The 20,773-nt window shown below is 31.8% G+C and overlaps 2 protein-coding genes across 3 annotated transcripts; both read right to left on the bottom strand.

The window, feature by feature from the left end:
• Nucleotides 1-107: 107 nt before the first annotated feature.
• LOC140062294 (uncharacterized) lies at nucleotides 108-7,293 on the bottom strand. The gene is made up of 9 exons (XM_072108451.1): nucleotides 7,153-7,293; nucleotides 6,361-6,495; nucleotides 5,593-5,775; nucleotides 4,692-4,970; nucleotides 3,742-4,056; nucleotides 3,165-3,347; nucleotides 2,432-2,500; nucleotides 1,976-2,057; nucleotides 108-1,742 (listed from the first exon to the last, which is right to left on the bottom strand). The coding sequence occupies exons 1-9, from the start codon at nucleotides 7,229-7,231 to the stop codon at nucleotides 1,562-1,564; spliced, it is 1,506 nt and encodes a 501-aa protein (XP_071964552.1). The 5' UTR covers nucleotides 7,232-7,293; the 3' UTR covers nucleotides 108-1,561.
• A 675-nt stretch (nucleotides 7,294-7,968) lies between these two features.
• LOC140062621 (uncharacterized) lies at nucleotides 7,969-19,969 on the bottom strand. Of its 2 annotated transcripts, XM_072108913.1 has the most exons (16): nucleotides 19,818-19,969; nucleotides 16,914-17,051; nucleotides 16,423-16,584; nucleotides 15,691-15,975; nucleotides 15,190-15,522; nucleotides 14,270-14,581; nucleotides 13,620-13,799; nucleotides 13,057-13,227; nucleotides 12,512-12,682; nucleotides 11,727-12,065; nucleotides 11,236-11,408; nucleotides 10,811-11,117; nucleotides 10,264-10,440; nucleotides 10,030-10,062; nucleotides 9,772-9,874; nucleotides 7,969-9,636 (listed from the first exon to the last, which is right to left on the bottom strand). In XM_072108913.1, exons 1-16 carry the CDS (start codon nucleotides 19,894-19,896, stop codon nucleotides 9,312-9,314), a joined length of 3,288 nt encoding a protein of 1,095 aa, XP_071965014.1. In that variant the 5' UTR covers nucleotides 19,897-19,969; the 3' UTR covers nucleotides 7,969-9,311. The 2 variants fall into 2 exon arrangements, with proteins under 2 accessions (XP_071965014.1, XP_071965015.1); XM_072108914.1 differs by lacking the exons at nucleotides 12,512-12,682; nucleotides 13,057-13,227.
• Nucleotides 19,970-20,773: the final 804 nt, after the last annotated feature.

The raw sequence follows: 20,773 nt of genomic DNA, 5'->3' as shown, positions 1-20,773 counted from the left end.
CGTTCACATGCGGACGGAAATAGCATTATTTTGATTGAATTAATAATAAAACATATATTCATATCACAGAAAACGAAAACACAACTCGGGTTAATGAAATATGTATTTTATCAAATATTAACCCGAAGCGAAAATTATTTTAATTATGAGTATTTTTTTACAATGGTTTAAAGGATAATTATGACGTAAAGCAAAATATGGTAAAGATAATTAGGATGAATTATAGTATAATACAGTAATATGACAATCATAATATCTGGATAGTCGTTATGATGTAAATCGATTTGACGATGATCAAGTTATGCTGGATGATGACGTAATGGTATCAATGATGATATAGATCAAGATAAAAAGATTCTATATTCTGTGCTACCACTCCCCTATTATGACGTCATACCACTTATATATATTGGTCCCTTTTTTGCAATAAGTTAACTATTTTAATTTCATTTTCAGTTTCTAATATTTGGTATATAATATTTAATTTAATCAACAATAAGAAAATACTAACATGATTTAACTAACTATTTATTTGGGTTTTTATCCTTAAGGAGATAAAGATTGTTTTCCCTTTTTAATTTTGTTCATTCTTTTGAACGATAACAGTCATAAAAAGGAGGCAATGATTGATAAAATGTTATACTATATTTTGTAGAAATTGTTTAATTACCCGAAGATGGCGTATAGTTGAATAGAACCATCCTATGAATTGGATAACGTTTATTATACTTACTATTTAAAACAGACACTGTAACACCACCAAATCATAATAAATTCCATCGATTTTAAATCAAGAAAAAACGTTTTTCAGCATCAATTTTCTATTACATATCAAAGCAATCTATAACTGTTTGAATATGCCGTCAATGTTTTGTAACTTACACTACAATGTTATCAGATGATAGATATGCAGTTTTTAATTATTTTCAACGCTAATTAAAACCGAGACACAACTCAACTGTGTGACGATATAGAGGGCGGACTTTAAAATAAATAAGCTATATCCTAGAGAATTGAAAATATTTAGTTGTTCATTTAATTATTATAAAAAAAAATAAATGTTTAAGCTGAATCTATAAAAATGCATAAATATATAAAGAAATAATATTTCTATAATAAACTATCTATAGTTATTTATAAATTATGTAGAAATACTAACTGTTACTAAAATACTATTTATGTAAAACTCGTACTGCTTAAATACATTTAGTTTCAACAGAAAGATAGTTCAATTAATTAAAACTATTCCATGTTTGTGATGTGTTAAAAGAACTGTACAAACATACAACATCAAACTGACATACTTCACAGGACAAGATTAAATCTAAAGCTCTGTCAAAAAAAATATGATGTGCTCATGGACATGATGATGTTATATCACTACCATATTTAAAGCATATCGTTACCATATTTGGGCACATCACACTTTTTTTGTTAAACTAGTTTGATAGTGTAGACAAAGTTTGACCTGAAGAAGACAGTGTACAGTTCAGAGACACACATGCATTGTGTAATTCAAACTTTTAAGTTTACAAAAAACATGTAGGCCCTAAGTTAATTTTTAATAGATATTTGATAAATATTGTCCTTCTTCTTCAGTTGTGCTTACAGCGTCATCATCTTCTATTTCAACCTGTGGATTATCGTTGCCTTGGGTACCATCAAACATATCCCGGTCCACTAACGAATCACTGTTGTCGGATCCAGATGGCGTATCAACATTTTCGAGTGGTGTTTTGTCACTATGGTTTGGGGAAAAATCAGTACAAGTTAGTAATGTGTTTCTAGATTATTCAATAAACCTAGCCCATTCCTATTCTAATATAAAATCATGGTTAACAGTTTCACATTAACCACCAATACTATCGATAGCTTTTATTTAACTATTACGCCTTCACTGGTGTAATTGTTTTCACCATTATCGTCAACATACAATGTAATTAATAGTTATCATTATTAATACTTATTTTGATACCTGGATTGTCTTTTCCCTGAACATATGACTCCCATAAACACCATAAAAAATGCAATTCCAAGGATGGCCACTAATACAACACCTAACAACAAAACAACATTAAAAATAGAATTTGTCAGCCAAGACACTCCAACTTTCTATCAAAACTTGTTATCTAAAATGTATATAAAGTATATTTTAAACTATATCTGGGTCATCTTTGGCGTTATTGAAGGATATGACGTCATTATCATCATAACCACCTACCATTATTTTCTGGTTCATCTTCCTACAGTAAGCTATCATTCCACAAACACTACTATCACCATAACCGTCATCATCATTATAATCATCATCTTCATCATATTTATTTTCAAAATACATGGTTGTTAATCTTAATACCACCCTATCATAATCAGTGACATCATAATCAGTGAAATCATAATCAGTAACATCATAACCGTATCATTAACTTACACATTAGAAGAATTGGTTCAAAGTTTCCACTACCGTTGTCTGGTTCATCTGGAAGATCTCCTGGAATTACTGAAATTAATAATTGTAATCATTTATTAACATTGATTACGAAAGTTTTAATCAAAAGATATCATTAAAATAGTACGTGACCATAGCAAGGTAAATGGATAAGAATAATGCTCCTTAGGCAAATGAATATAATATAGGGTAGTTAATTTGCCAACATTTTTGATAGGGTTTTTATTAAGCGATACGGGAAGTAAATATATTTTGAGTATAACAGGTACTTAATCCAGATATGACATTTAATAACTTATTTGCTACTGAAAACACAAAATAGCATAATTCATCAAGAAGTAAGGAATATAATATAAAAGTAAAACTAAAATTATAGGTAAACAAATAATACAAGCACATGATGAATAGGAGCAGAAGAAAACCATGTCTAACTGGGATCCTTACGTAACTAAATATAAAGTAAAACAACAAATAAACAAAAATAAATAAATAAATTATAAGAGACAGTAAAACCATCTGTTAGAATAAAAATAAACACATTCGATTGCCCTCGTAATATCTCCGAGCATTCGGGCGGAGTAACTACAGTAGCTGTTATAGGTTAGAAGCAACGTCTTCAACGTGATACTGATACCCTAAACCTGCACCCTTTGTTGTGATTTAAAAAATGAGGCTATAAGTTATTAATTATTAATTAATTATAGTGTATGTTTACCTTCTACACAAGAAGGAACTGGAAACCACTCGCCATCTTCAGTACAGACTAAGTCTTCTTGAAGAGGGACAAAGCCATCGTCACACATAACAAGTGCCGTATCGCCTTCATAATAAAACTGTAAGTCTTCCATCAGTAGAGAACCGTTTGCAAATTTTATAGAACTCGGACACTTTAAAACACCTGTATACATACAAATAAATATTTATGAACAAACAAATGTATGATGTTTGTTTATATTATTCAAAATAGATATTCAGTTTGAAAACGATAGGATATATCTTTTTTTTTTTAATGAACATTATAGGCATCCATACTTTCATTAAAATGGTGACTAAAGCTCTGTCTACACTATCAAACTTCATGTGCCACAAAAATTTGATGTCATATCACTTCCATATTTGGCCACCTCACACTTTTGTTTGTCAAACTAGTTTGATAGTGTAGACAAAGCTTTGACAAAATAATGTTGGCACAAGGCATGAAATTGCCCGAATCATAAACGACCGGACGTTGCGAATGAGTCCTTGCGTTGCGGCCTAAATGAGAATCAAGATTCAGGACGATAATACTTTACCACTGTATGTTATGACATAACCATCTCCACCACTTGACGTTGATGAAGAAACAAATTCAACATTTAGCGTGTCTATTTCAATAACGCTTCGCATTAGGGGTGGGTTTGACGCAGTATACGTTACTATATCTCCTAACTCGTCAGAAAGTGTTAACGCGTCATCACCCGTGAGCGCAAAAAGGTGAAAGGTCACATGCGTTTTGGCATTCATGGATAAATTTATCTGCTGCTCACATTGGTCATCCATACTGTATTGCCCAGGAAAATTAGGTGAAAGTAATACACCACTGGAAGCACTTGTTGGTAAACAATTGCCTAAAATGTAAGATATGTAATTATTACTTAATTTATTACTTTAATTCAAATAAGATAAAGCATATATGTATTCACTTTTTAAAATCAAAATAGTGAAAATTACAAACAGAAAGAATAAGTATTAAAATTCTCCAAACATTATAAAACGGAAAATGAGTAGCAGCCTACAAAAAGATATTATTGATCAAGTTTCGATAAATAAATGGCGGGAAAATGAGTAGCAGCCTACAAAAAGATATTATTGATCAAGTTTCAATAAATAAAATGGCGGGAAAATGAGTAGCAGCCTACAAAAAGATATTATTGATCAAGTTTCGATAAATGCAATGGCGGGAAAATGAGTAGCAGCCAACAAAAAGATATTATTGATCAGGTTTCGATAAATAAAATGGCGGTTCATTTTATCTTATTTACCGTGTGTTATGGTACAGTGTCAAACGACATTTAAGGGGACATTCTCAAATGTATTAGGTGATTTAATTGTTTTTCCTTTGAGTTTTCCTTTCTATTGCTGCGTTTACTGTTTATTTACCGTTAATCTAAATAAAACTAATATTTAGTTGTCTTTCTTTCATTTTTCAAACAATTTATTTCAATTGTTAGAAGGGATACGAGTGGTAACTCATGACACTTACGCTCATAAATCGCTATACGACTTATTCCTCCACAGAACTGCTTACTATCGCCCTCACACGGTAGGGTGCATTCACTCGCGACCACTTCTCCATACCTTGTGTAATCATCCGCAACATTTCCACAAAAACATGAATCACCTCCTTCCACACCCATGAAGTCATAACCATCACACAATTCCATACACCTTTCTAATTTCAATGGATCGGTCATTCCAACCTCTTTACCAGTCAACGCGTAGTTTGGAAATTCACTGACAAAACAACCTCTGTAACTGTGGACTAAAAATGTCAAACTAAGTTACTATCGTTTGGTACCTTTTCTTATCTTACTGTCTAAAGCTCTGTCTACACACACTATCACACTAGTTTGAAAAAATGTTCAAATATGGTAGACATCATCGTGTCCATATGGGCACATATACAAGTTTGATAGTGTAGACAGAGCTTAATACAAATTGTATATCATGTTATATAAAGATTGTAATAAAAAGTTTCATTGTAGACTCATATTTTAACTATTCCATTTCATCTGTGTAGGCTTCCATTATGATGCTAATGTGGAAAGAATAGTAGATGTGTTATGTTTTTTTGTTCATATTCTGTTTTCATCATAGAGGAAAGAAAGAAAGAAGAAAACACGTATCATGTTCGTTTAAATAAATTCCGTCGCTAGTATTATATTTTTTTTTATTCTTTTAGAAAACTGTAGTTTTATTGCAAAAAAGTAAATAAATAAAAACCATAACTAAGTTTAGCGTACAAGAAAATCAATAATAATTGGTTTTTAAAAGATAATTAAAAACCAACCCATTAAAAATAAAACATTTAAAGCTAAACATTTTTCATCACAGTTTACCAATGAAGAATTTCATACTATTTCTGAAGGGGGAGAATACGTTACCTTTACAGTAAACGTTCACATCTTGTTCGTGGTTACACCCATTCACACTCCAGCCGTTATATTGACATTCAGTCAATGCGGGTTCTAACCCATCACATACCACATTCGATAAGTGTATACTAATGTTTGAAGGGACGGGATATTTGTTAACAACGTTATCTAGAAGAACTCCACCTAGAAATCCTGAAAAAATATATATAGAAATTAAGCCAATAATTATACTAATTATTTAAGAATTGCCAAAGCATTCACGCTTTGGTCAAAATACTTTTTAAGCTATGTCTAAACTATCAAGTTTATGTGACACAAATTGTGATGTACCCATATATAGACATGACGATGTCATATCACTACCATATTTAGGCATGTCAATAACATATTTAGGCATGTCACTACCATATTTAGGCATGTCACTGACATATTTGGGTACATCAAACTAGTTCGATAGTGTAGACAGAGCTTCAGTAGATATGAGTGTGGATCATGATTATTCTTATACTAAAATAATTTCTTTAATAAGAGTTACCATTTCTAATAGTTTTCTTTTTTTATTCCTAAAAAATTAGTCTGTATTATTTACCTTATTTATCATTTAAACATTTTCTATTATGTTTTGAAAACTTTCAAATGTTGTTGGAAAAAATAAAAAGTCTGCCAAACATAATGAAGTCTCGAAAGACAGATTTTAAATCATAGAAACTACCAAGAATGATTTGCTATCATTATAAAATGCAAAATTCAAAATAGCAATGTGAGTCATTTTATTACCTAACTGCCTGCATACCACTTGTGCGTTATTTTCGTTCCAACCATCTGAACAAACCGTTCCCCATGATTCGTCATGATATATCTCAAGACGCCCTTGAAACGGATTCGGACCGTCAGCTAATCGTATATCCCCCTCTGTTCATAAGAGACAATACATATTAATATTTCAATTTATTTTAAAAATATTACCAATAATGCGGTAAAGTTAAGTTGCCAATTTTAAGGATGCTTTTAAAGCATCCTTAAAAACTAACATCCTTTTTACCAGTATAGTTTTCTGAATTTCTGACATTTTTATTTTCTTGACAAGTTATAGGAATAACACAATATAATCCAAACTTGTTATTGAATACCTCATGTTATATACTGACAGACATACTGTGCCGCGGTTGTGGCGTTAGAAACCTGGTGATTACAATTTATAAAAATAGACAGCCCTGTAATCACGTCATAATTTTATGTTGTATTTCAGTTTAATACCAATACCAACTAAAAACAAACACTCAGTTTAATTTTTGTTTGGCAGTCAAGCGTTGTGTTTCCAAACACGAAGATCTTCGTGTTTGGCAGTCAAAGTGTACTGGTTGAACCAGTAGGCCTATTCTTGTACTACGTCTTTACTACATGTTATAAAGCTAAAACTAATTTAAAATTCAAGTTAAGCTTTTGCTATTCTGTAACTACCGAATGTAGTTACAGTAGGCCTATTGTAGTGTAAAACAAACAGTATAATGTAGGTGTACTAGTATAGTACTAACTATTTCTTCCTAAAAACAACTTCAAGACACCAACCTCCATAATTCGTTATTATATTTGCTGCACCAGAATGAACACAGAATAAGGCAGTGGTTATAACTAGTAGAGTATGCATCACGAGGTACACGTACTTTCACGTTAAAATTACGTTTACAAGCTGTTCTTGGTAAGACCCAATATGGCGATACATGTAGGTTTCAACTTTAACAACAATCAATATTTATTTGTAATAGCTTGAATGGGGTTATTTGTGTAAACTTCAAACCACGGTACAATGGGTTTTTGTAAATACTTCAGGTAGGAGAGGTTTTGTTTGTGGATTACAGTTATTCAAAAGAATTTGACAATAAAGTTCAATTAGGTGCAAATTCGAAACTTGGTTAAGATATAAATTCCAGAGGGCGGCTATATAAATGGAAATTCCGCCTCATCTGCATACTATCTATGGAAACGTATGAACGGTGTATCAAAGTTATAGTTATCCATACAAATTTCCCACATAATATAATTTCTGCGATAAAAATTCATTCAGGTATAAACCAGTGAAAATAACGTATATGTCCAAACAGTTTCGTCTGGCCAATCAGCTATGTTTTTCACACATTATAATCTCTCTCACTCTTTCTGACTGTTTTACTTCTTTTTTTTTCTTTTCTTTATCTCCATTTAGATCCAGTCATTGTTGCTCATATATAATTTTATTGTGTGGTTTTTTTTAATGTTTTTTGTTTGAAAAGGTTGGCCTAAATATATAATTTTTATCATTTTATTATCATATTCATTTTACCTTCATCCCAAAAAAACAAAGAGCATTAAAAGAGAAACAAGAAAATGAAAAAATACAATTCCTTTATTAAAGTCAATCTAAATACTGGTTATAAGATTAAACATACTATTATATACCAACTATTACTATTTACAAAACCCCAGGTTGAGATTTATAACGCAGCACTAAAATAACGTCGTTGTGTAAAATGTAAAAGTTAAAAAATATGTCTTAACATTTTTTTTTTTTTTGTGAATGGAAATAAAGAAACAAACAAAAGTTAAAATATAACTCAAACAAATAGGCCTATTATTGATGTTTAGACAATTTTACAGATTTTTCCTGTAGTATAATATAGTGATATAGGCCTATAGAATTATGTTATGTTATTATTATAGTCACCAGTATATTAAATAAAATGTTGTTTATCAGTAGGCCTATATCAGACAAGACACGTATCACTTATATAGAAAGGGAAGACATTGGTGCCTTGGAATTACTAGTTAGGGCCTACATACCAAATACGGTATAATTTATATTATGTATTGTGTGTCATCATCGGTATATGTCTTATTATCAGCTGTATCAAATGGACCTTTGCATTCCAATACAACACGTACATTGTTAAATAAGATACACAATTCTGATTAAATATTAATTAATATATAATACACAACATTGTATGCCATTAATTTATTATAAGTAGGTCAATATTCATGGCTAGAACGAGAATGTATGATTCAAAGTTCCTTGTTTATTTGATAATTTACTTACTACTTAAGGCAATCTAAAAATATTTTATTTGGATTCTAATATTTTAAAGGAGAAATTTTCTTTTTTGTTTATCCAGTACAATGAAACTGAATGTTTGCGAAACGTTGTTGTTAGTACTTTTGATCTATTCTGAGTATACAAAACATAGCAATTAAATTGATTTTGAATTTTATTATTTAGAGTTTACCTCATAGGAAAGTTTAATAGATAACAGTAGGCCTACGTAGGCCAAACTTGTCTAACTACCTATTTTTCTTTAAGTCTTAGTTTAATCTTATAAGTCTATGTTTTCATTATAATACAATAATTACTACATTTCCTAAAAATGCGTTATTGTAATACAAATAAAGCTTTTTAAAATTTGTATTCTTTTATTATACCAAAATAATTATTCATTACAATAATGTAATATTGTTTGATAAAATTTACTTTCTTAATTAGTCGATGGGTATACAAATGACACAGTTAATAGAAAGCTATCGACATATGACCTACCCACATTTTGTAATTAGTAAAATAGATTCTATAGAATCTGCACATGCGCACAATGATTTAACTGCAGTTCTTGCGTTCTACGTCATCACAAATCAAAAGCTTTCTAATGTGTTTTAAAACAATCTTTATACATGTTATAATAATTTAATTAAAATTCATCTCATCTCCTATCTGAAAATGTGACGTGATGCCTAGTCGAGTCCCCTCCAGACCTGTTATCCATTGGGCCAGATTCAGCGAGGGAAAAGTTATCAACGTCAAACCCCAGCACTGCTTCATCGATCGCCTGGATGGCCTCGTTTACGTCATCCAAAGGATAGTCGATCGGTGGATACTGAAGATCGTTTAATTGCGCGGGATTTTCATCAGCTATTGGTATTGGATTACTGACAGCAACTCCTTTACCTCGCGCGTTGTCGTATTCTATCGGTATCAGCATTCTCTGCGAATTGTCTGATCGACTGCTACCATTTGATACAAATGTACTGTAAGAAACAATTTTTTTAAACAGTGGTAGTCGTGTAGTATTAGAAGTACCGTACCTCTAACACAGTAAATACAATGATACATTACATTTAACATATTATAAAAACACATTTAGAGTAGCCTACGATTCTTACCTTCTCTTTTGTTTTGCCCTTACAGGTGCTTTCTCTTTTACACATACCATCATTATTAAAGAAATTACTGTAAGAAGACCAAACACACCAACACAAACAATACCTGATATGGATAAAAAAAAAAAAAAAATATTGTCAAGGAAAAGTGTTTTTTTTTATTAATTGGTTAATTGTACTTTAGTTTTACCTTAGTGTGATAGTTTTGAATATTGTAAATTGATAATAACATTCTATTTGAACTTAATATTATTATCTTACCGAATATAATGAAAAAAGTGTGTCGATCTTTTACTGAAATAAAACAAAAAAAGTTGTTATTTGTTGCTTTTGACAAAATCTATTTATGAGACATGTGCGTATTGCAACAACAATGGCATTCCAATTATACGTTACACTTTCATTTTAAAGCTTCAACTGAACTGTGAAAGAACGGTCTACTAGTAAAGCATATACTGGGGAGGAGAAGAAGCAGAAGAAGAAAAATAACTTTACCAGTGCATTCAAAGCTCTCAAAGGAACCACTCGCGAGGCATTGTAGTGACGTCACGCTATCTGGAGTGTAGCCATCGTTACATTCAACTTCAATCGTGTCCTGATATTGATACACTTCCATATCTGGTGTTATCATAGCATTGTCGATGTCTGGCTTACTGCATGTCGTCAGATTAGCTGTTAGAAAAATTATTTAATGTTATTTTAAAAATAATTATATTTCAATGCTGATACATGACAAATTTGTAATTATAAAGCAAATCTATGCTATTCTATTATCGTGCCTATACGCATGAATACATGAACATGAAGGTATCACACAATCGATCAAATTATTTATATTTTTACAACATAGTAGTTGTTATAGTACGACCTTCATCAATTTCAAAACATGACCCTAAAATTCGTAGCATCAGGTCTAAATGTTATTCAGCGTAGAAATATATGAGCATGCGCAAAATGTTCAATTCAACCTCTAGTTCCGATTAGTCAAACATAAGTAATTGTTGCGTTTTGTTTTGCGCATGCGTTATACCAAAATACCTACCTGTAATGAAAACCGCCCATGAGTAAGTTCTCTTTGGTCTGTCGTCGGTACTTGTCAACCTGATTACATTTCCAACTTCTGTAGTGTGAAAGACGTCATTTCCTGTGATATTCCATATCATATAATCTACCGAATCGTCATCAGTTGAATAAGTCAATGGTGAAGATGTTCTGGAGCTCGTTGCTATCATATCACCGCTTTCAAATCGAATATATTCATCCGTAAGCAATGAGTGTTTCACTACATCAGATGTCACACCAATAACGTCAAATCGTCCAATCAGCTGGTAATTATTCGTTTCTAAAAACTAATAAACCAATTAAATGCTTATTGTATGGTTTTAAATACCTACATTTAAAAAACAAACCATGTATTTAGTAAATTCTAAGCCTATTATTTTTTTGAAAAATAGCTGAATCAAATACCCTTAGTACACTGATGGTAACCGTTGATGTGTCTATACTGAAGATCTCTATACCGGTCAAATATCCTTCACAATCTAACGGGTTACCAACATTTAGTGCTAAAATATTAGCAGATTCTACAGTATCTAAGCTTTGCATTATGGGATCTCGGCTGACTCGACACAAATCTGAAGCTAAAACAAAATTTAAAAACGCAATTAGTTATAACATTGTTTTATGCGGCACGATACTAAAACGAAAATCTTCTAAATTAATTTGAGTAAAAATATTAAACATCTTTCTTGTGTGTGTTGTGTAGACAGTTGTATGCTAATTACATAGTAAAATTATGTGATAATGGAAACTTTCTTCAGTATTAAATGTTGAATATATATAAGTATTGCTAAGTGACCAGTTTGCTTAGAAATTTTACCAGCAGGCTATAAATGGTTAAGTACAGTCAAGCATTGTTTCTATAAATGAGACATGCTGTCGAAATTAGCAAAACTGACTTTGTTCTGATCCGTTTGTGGACTTCACTGTTGTTGAGCCTTCTGTCGTACTATCTGCGTCTTCAGTTGGTTGGTTACCAGCTGCAGTAGTAGACGGTGAATCCGTAGTTATAGTCTTTGTTGTAACTGTGTCTACATCAGGACTAGTAGTTCCTGCATCAGGAGCAACAGTCCTTGCATCAGGAGTACCGGTGCTTGCATCTGGAGCAGCAGTGCTTACATCTGGAGAAGCAGTGCTTACATCTGGAGCAGCAGTGCTTACATCTGGAGCGGTGGTGACAGCTTGGGTAGTGGCATCTATGGCTGTAGTTGTACTTTCTGTTGTAGTTGGTGGATCTTCTACAAAGACATGCATAAAGATATAATTGTACTGTTACAAAAGGAATACTCATCGTGAAAATATTAACTAATAAAATGCTTTGCAATGTATAATAAAATACTTGTGAACACAACTATAACTAGGAGACGGTCTAGTGTCAACAATGTTACCAAATTACTACCAGTAATTGAATAATAAATGATTATGCTCTGATAAACACGATAACCTGAATATAAATAAATGTTATCGATCGACCATCCACATTTATTACATTTTCAAATTGTTTGGAGAGAACTTCAGTTGGTATAAGAAACATTATGATTATAGAATTTAAAAAACAGCATACAATAGTATAAATATAAATTAACAGACCAATTGCATTTAGAATACATTTTTTTTAAATAATAATAATAATTATTAATAAATTATTTGAATAGAGAAGTTTCAGTTTAATGTACTCCTGTACCAATACATTGTACTGTCGTCCAAGAATTGTCGTTCAAACACGTGATCATAGATGCAGATGCTGTGTATCCGTTGTCACAACTCACGTTTAGTTGAGCACCCGGATTAAATACAGTATCGCCACCCGTAATAACAGAACCAGACATAATAGTAGGCAACGCATCACAATTAACTAAGTGCAACAGAAAGACAGACAAAAACAAATATAGTAAGACACACGTCACAATATCAGGACAACACAAGTGTGAACAGTACATCAACATGCAGTACTAATCTAACTAAGCAGAAAATGGTATCGGGAACGTGCAACAATACATGTATGGGTATATTATTAATAGATTGAGGTTCATACTATCTCAGCATGTGCTGATCGCTAGAGACGCAACACAAGGGCGTACGCGCAACGTACGTGATCTGATAAATCACAGACGATGTATCATTCGAACTGTCGAACTAACTTGGTCTCGAGTGGGAACCAAGCTTACTGGATAGTATTGTCTACGCCATTTGAGATGGCTTAAGCAGTTTTATAGTATTCCAACATACCAATACATTGTACTGTCGTCCAAGAATTGTCGTTCAAACATGTGATCATGGATACAGATGCTGTGTATCCGTCGTCACAACTCACGTTTAGTTGTTCACCTGGATTAAATACAGTATCGCCACCCGTAATAACGGAACCAGACATAATAGTAGGCAACGCATCACAATTAACTAAGTGCAACAGAAAGACAGACATACAGTACAATATGTTACACAACAAAAATTGACTTTTTACACTCTATTCTAAAACTAAGAACATGGTTAGGCCTACATTATTACTAACAATCTGAAACAACATCGTTTTATAAAAAATACAGCAAACAACAAAGAATGAGTGCGAGTGCACGTGTAATTGAAATATTATTGTTACATGTAATGATAATAAAATTGGTTTTACTGTAGGCCTACTCATGATTTTCAAAGAATATGCTAATATTCTAGAGTAGCTAGTTAAAGTCATCCATCAAAGTACGATGACTTAAATCTACCCTAATTTTGTGCAAGATTTTAATAATTTAATGTTAAATCAAAACAATCACATTCTAAACACGTTCCATTATTACCTATACATTCTGCTGACGTCCATGAGCCGTCTTCCATGCAGGTTATAGAACTGTCTGACGACGAGTAGCCATCATCACAAGTAAATGACACCGTTGTAGGCCGATACACTGTACCAGTTACACTTGGATCTAGCGTGCCAAACGGGATGGTTGGAAACGCGTCACACGGACCTTGAGAAGCTTTAGAAAGATATATTTTTATTAAACTATTAAGCCAAACAGGAATGTTTGTAACGCGTCACAAATATCTACGATATGCAACTACAAAAAAAAAATCAAATAAAAGAAAGCAATACACAATATCAATGAAATAATATTAGAAATTACAATACATCTACAGGTATTATATAATAGTTTTTATAGGAACATGTGACATTATTTTACAGCCATTCCTTAAAGTGGTAGCATTCATTTATAATAATATGACTGGATAACAGTATAGCACATTAGAACTGGTTATACCATTACACCATAACATGGTGTAATCTATGAAAAGTGAAATAACTCCGTGTTTATACAGTAATACTATTTTAATTCCCGTGGCTCATGTCCTTTGTTACCAATGCAAAAGGAAAGATACTATTATGGCAACTTATTAACTTTATAGACTAACTGCGTTTACTATATGAAGAGTAAATAGTTTAACTAACCTGTGTATTTAATAAGAAATGAAGACGGCGATAAGGCACTAGGAACGAAAGTAACAGAAACCATATTGGTAGTTGATGGAGCAAACGTTCCAATAGTTGTTACACTATTAATCACACCATCATCAACCAGTACCAATGAACTTCCACTAGGCAGTGATCTTTGTAACAGTTCCACTATGATGATGTAATTGTCCGGAGCTGTAATGGTATATGTGCAGGTCGCGCTCGAAGAAGGTACGTCTTCAGGGTAATCAGGAGATGCAATGTAACCCAAGGTACCTCCAAAATCACCACCACAGCTTCCAGTGACAGCTAGATTATACAGGACAACAATATAAATAGTATTCTCAGCCATTTTTTTTATACCATATTTATTGAGGGTGATCCATCCAGCAATTGCTGATCATTAGGGACCCTCAAAGGTTCACAAGACAAAAATATACACAAGATGCTCTACATAAACAAAATCTTATTACAAGTCTTTGTGAGTGGAGTTGTAATTTTGTCCTTAGAAAAAATTCTGACATGTGACGGGACTTGAACCCAAAACCTTTGTAGTGGTAGCCAAGCATCACAACCACCAAGCCACAACTCCACTCTTATTATCGTACTGTTTTGTATTTTTGCATAAACACGATACAAATTGTTTTTTATAAATAAATGTTATCGACCATCCACATTTATTACATTTTTGGAAAATGGATGGGAAGAATTTCAGTTGATATTAGAAACATTGTAAAAATAAAAGAAAATCTGTCGCTGAAAAACAGTCTTTGACCAGCAAAGAATGGAATAACACTCTTCGTTTTACCAAGAAGAAATTGACCCTTGTCTTCGACAGGAAACATTTAATTTAACTAAATAAAATGTCATCAATATTTTACATCTTCTAATATAATCTTAACTGTCAAACAACTAACCTTCATATGTAATAACGAATCCGTTACTAATTTCTGGCGTTGTAGTACTTCCAATTCTGATTTCAAGTGATGACGTCAGGTCTGTAGTCCAGACGTGTGGAAGAATTAGTGATTCTGAGCCTGAATACGACTGTCGGGTTCCAGTACCAGACGTAAGAACCAAGGTAGCATTCTCTGATACGTCAAACATCCAAATTGTTACCGTAGTGATTGTTGGATTTTCAAAAGTTAGCATCCATGAAGTTGATTCTCCTAAATAGGAACTTGGAAAGTTTGGAGAATATACAAAGCCTTCCGGTTGGGTGTATGTACCATCAAATTGTCCGATTGAAGCTGCAATTGGGAAAGATTTGAATTGTTACTTGATAATTAAAATTGTTAACTGGTTTTGTAAACAGTAGAAGTACATATCCATACATGTTTTCAATCTATAATTATAATGTACAGTATAAAACATAAAAATAACAAAATTAATGTAAATTGTAGAAAAGTAGGACTTACATGTATAAATACTAGTGTAAACGTCTCCACCACAGATCTGTGTACTGTCGCCTGAACAAGCTACATTGCAAAATATTTCTGAAACTAAATTTTCCTCGACATGGGGTGTTTCAATTGTGTTTCCACACGAGCATCTGTCCCCATTTATTGGTCCAGCATACACGTAACCACGAGTTCGACAAGATTCGATACAACTAGATATTGTCAAGTCTACCTTGCCAGTAAGTAATGGTCCCTGTAATGGCATCACCACTGCATTGCTATAGCAGCCAAAGTACCCAAAAACTAAACAACAAAAAAACAAAGTTCCAAACTTTATTACACAATATATATTCATCTAATTTGTTAGATCAGTCGGTCTAGAGTCATAAGAAATAATAAATAAATACCATGTTTTCTCCGCCTTTATGAATATTTGGTTTTCTCGAACGAAGAATGACAAGCAAAACAATTGTATACATATACACATTGTACATATTATTGTATGTATATATATATATATTGTATAATATATTGTATATGAAATATATTGATGGATTCCAGAAACTATTACAAATAAAGGGATAATTCTTGGTTCACCCTCCTTCATCATTTGGTGATGTTTGTTACAGAATAAAATACCTTTCCTTTTGTTTTATTAATGTATATGTTCTGTATCATATTGACTGTTTGTTTGAAATCAAAGTTGAATTGAATTATAAACATTTATTTAAAATATTACAAATAACTTACCTTGGCAGTTGGCACCTGCATGGTTACTACATGCATTTGAATACCCAGAATTAGAACAATCTAGTAACGTTGTATCAGTGTCTGAACATGCTACTCCAGTTAGTGAATCATCACTGGTCCCAGCCCCAAACTGTGACCCATCTACTACTGATATTGCACTTTCTGTAAATAATTAAGTATATATTGTTTGAAGGTTTTGAAGGTTTGCATGGCGAAATAAAATGTTGATATAAAGTTTGCGGTATGTGTATTAGTTATGAAAAAAAACCTGTTGAGTTTCTCGACGTTTCGATCAATATGCTTTGATTGTCTTCAGGAGTGAGGACACAATTAAGTATAATTACATAATATATTGTGTGTATTGTCAATTTTAAAAGAACACTTTAATGAACATAAATAAAGATATCAGCATTAATATTTCCTACCTGCCAGTGAATAGTAAAAATTGCACTATTCAAACGTATTGATTTATCAAGATAATGTGTACTTACGTTTAAATAACTGTTGACATACCACATCAGCGTCGACAATATTGAAATTATCTAAACATACTGTTTTCCACTCAGTGGTGTCATAAATTTCAATTCTTCCTTCGAATATGTTAGATCCCCCTTGTAACCGCACGTCACCTGAAAATACAAAACATGACAAGTTACGGGCGAGAACAGACTAAATTTTAAAAACGGACTATCCAAAAATCTGACACCGACACAGAACGTGCTATTTCTAAAGCTCAAACTTTATGTGACAAAAAAATGTGATGTCCCTATATATGGACATGAGGATGTCATATCACTAGCATATCTGTGCATATCACTACCATCATTCGACACATCAAATTGTTTTGTCAAACTAGTTTAATAGTGTAGACAGAGCTTCCCTTATCACTTTTAGAAAATCATATTAACATTTGATGACCAGCACAATATTTTCTTTGTTCTATTAATTATGCATTGTGAAAAACTACAAGGAAAATAATTAGTAAAAATATTTGATATTTTATATTAGGGCCTACAGTATATATAGAATACTTGTTAAACTTGTTAAACTTATAGCTAGTATTCTAGTCTATGAAAATCAGGATTTAGTGCGATTATTGATAAGCTAATAGAATTTACAGTACGGATTTGGACTTACTTTCCTTACTTGGAATTCAAACAAGTTAAAAAATAATCAAAATTTGTAATCGCAGAAGGAAGAATGCTTAAGTTCAGTAATCAGTAAACAATTGTAGACCATTGGATATATCCTATTAGAACGGATTATTATAAATACAAACGGATATTGGCAAATTAAAATGCGTTATTGAGTTATGAATTATCGATTTTTAGCACTATAAAATGCGTAAAGCTGTCACTATTATTATGTACAGTACAGGTATACTATACTATAGTGTAATATCGTATGTATTACAGAACTATACAATTCGTATATGTAGCCTGCTGTACTAATAAGTGTTTGGTTTTTAAAAAGTCAAGTGTTACTATTAATATATATATAAAAAACTATATACAGTAGTAGATGTAGTATCAATAGTAAATGTTATGTTAGAAATCTTTAGTGTGACTGCCTTAACTATAGAATTCTGGTAATAACATAACGGTTCGAAAGAATTGTTTTTTTTTCTTTGTTGAACATAAAATAAGTAGGATAACATAGCTCAATAAATAGCAATACTTTGCTTTCAAACGACAGTATTGGTGAATTGTATTACTGTAATTGTGTAGGCATACTGTGATATTCTATCAACCACTATTTCAGGTTTGATATTCAGTTACAGTAACGTACATTGTTGAGTTGAAAATGGCGAATATAGAATTCTAGTTCTGATTAGATACTCACGCTTCAGTTCATGTACAGGATTATTTATTATCATTATAAGAAATATTTTACGGTTCATCAAGCCGATTGTTACAAAATACCTTTGCATATGACTATACCTTTGATAACTAAGGAAGCAATATTTTGACAATATTCAGAAATACTTTAACTTCAATAATCTTTTGTTTTATTGCACCATAGGAATGTGATAGAGAATCATTTAAGAGATACAGTAAATTCATGAAAAACATATACTAGAAGAGTGATACTACTGCTGTGTTAACATTGGCAATGTACAGTACTGTAGTACTTCTTCTCCTAGTTAAACTCACACAAAGCAACCAAAAATCGAATGCCTACACTAAAGAAATATTGAAAATATTATTTATAGTTGGAAACTGTAAATCATTTTTTAAAATCTAAACTCTGAGAATAGCCACTCGATTTAAGTGTAACCTCGAATATTTAAAACAGTAGTTATAGCTATTTTTACATAATTTATTTAATACTATCTCCATTACGGTAAGGTTGTTTTTTCTTTACATTACAGGTGTTTGTATAGTACCAATTCTCTAATGTGTTGTCAAATGCATAAAGCTTTATTTGATTACATTTCCGAAACATAACCATCTTTGTGCAATCAATATTATAGATTTTGATACAACAATAGGAGTGATCACTGTCAAAACAATACCGTACTAGACAGTACAACACAGCTCATCAACATTTTATTAAAATGCTGTCAAATTATATAGAAATTGTTGAAATAAAATGAATAGACAGATTGAAGTGTTGTGTTTGTGTCTCAACACAACTATACTGTAATCTACAATATTATTCTTACAGTGTGTCATTGACAAGGCGCCATCATGATTATACCTACAGTACAGTACACCTTTATATTTTCGCAATGTATATTTTACAGTATGTTCATTTTAAAGTGTTTATTTTAATTTATCAAGAAATCCAATTTCGAAACACTACAAAGTACGTTTTTTTAGAATATTGCGCATACTGAAGGCTCTGTGAACAGTACCGAGCATTTTGTATAGTTAATTTTCTTTAATTTTCAAACTAAAAGTATAGTTTCTGTAAATACAAAACTTTAACTATACACATTATTAAACTAGGATAAAGTTTAAGGTTCGACCAAATTATTCCTTCCCTCACAAGATACCAACTTTGAATATTGTATACTGTATCAATCAGATCGGTATGTTAGGAATATTAATTTGCATGACGATTTCTTTTCTTTTTTCTTTTTAATTTTGCTTTGGATGCACCGTTAGGTATTGTCTAATGTGTGCCACTGTTACTCAAGTGATTCCATTAAATTGAAATTGTAACAGAAACAAGAATAATAAATGTAGTATATCGAAGTATTCAGTAATAGAAAATAACCAATGAATAGTAGATGTATATGGAAATTTCTTTGGATATTCCGCGATAAATATTCAGTCACAAACTAGATCCAGTCACAATGCGTAATAGCACTTAAATTACATACCACATCTGCTCTTCGCGATCTTAAAAAATAGTAGTAGGCCTACTGATAATAATGTCCAAACCCCTACCTGAATTCTGTGCATTTATTGTGTAACATATAATTTGTAGTAAAACTGCTGTATTTCCAATTAATCTACAATATCCCATTATGGATGAAATAGTACTTGTATGCCTAAAATGAGTGAATATTTCAGTTATATCTACGCCTTCAGAGAGAGAATAGACCTAATAGTACCACGTACAAACAACAAAAACGTCATGCTCCAATGAGTGTCAATGGGCTAAAATAACTTGGGTGTATACAACCCTATTGTATTTGAAAAGATGGAATGAACGCTCGTTTAAATATCAATAGAAACAATAAAAGGGCCAATCATACATACTCTCGTTCTATTACTCATAGGTGAGTATGTAGCCTACAGTATAATAATATACTATTAAACTTCATGTCTACTATATTAAAGCATTATTGAATTCAATATAGTAACGGTAGGTTTATTGTATTGATATACTACTATTGTAATAACGATAAATAGTTTCATATAATATTCCAATACAGTTTTTATTTGAAGCACTGTTTCAACCGTCCTGAGCTATACAATTACATAACTAATATTATTATACATTCTAGAGAAGTTTCCGGAAAATATGAACATCGACAATTATTATTTAGTCACAAGCAGACCCTGTTTTCTGATTTTGTTTTATTTTTTCGAACCTAAATAACTCACTTTCAAAATAAAAGAAAAACGAAAGTTATTTTAAATTTTACAAAAAAAAAAAATCCGTGGAGATTTGAACCCAAGTTTAGCGCTAACGTGAGGTCTACTTAAAACAGAGCATTACCCGTCACGCCACAAATTACATGACTGAACAGCTGGAAATAGTCTATACGTACTTTATTATACACAATTATTTCATAAATAGGCATATTAACCTTGTTAAAATCAAGATGACCGTGTTAATACACGAATGTCGTGCGTTCGATTCACACGCTGGTCAGTGGAATAGAGTTAAAGCTATG

Source organism: Antedon mediterranea, chromosome 11 (genome assembly GCF_964355755.1).
Source record: "Antedon mediterranea chromosome 11, ecAntMedi1.1, whole genome shotgun sequence".
NCBI classification, from domain to species: Eukaryota; Metazoa; Echinodermata; class Crinoidea; order Comatulida; family Antedonidae; genus Antedon; species Antedon mediterranea.
The sequence above is the reverse complement of the archived record's forward strand: the minus strand, read 5'-3'. Positions and strand labels throughout refer to the sequence as shown.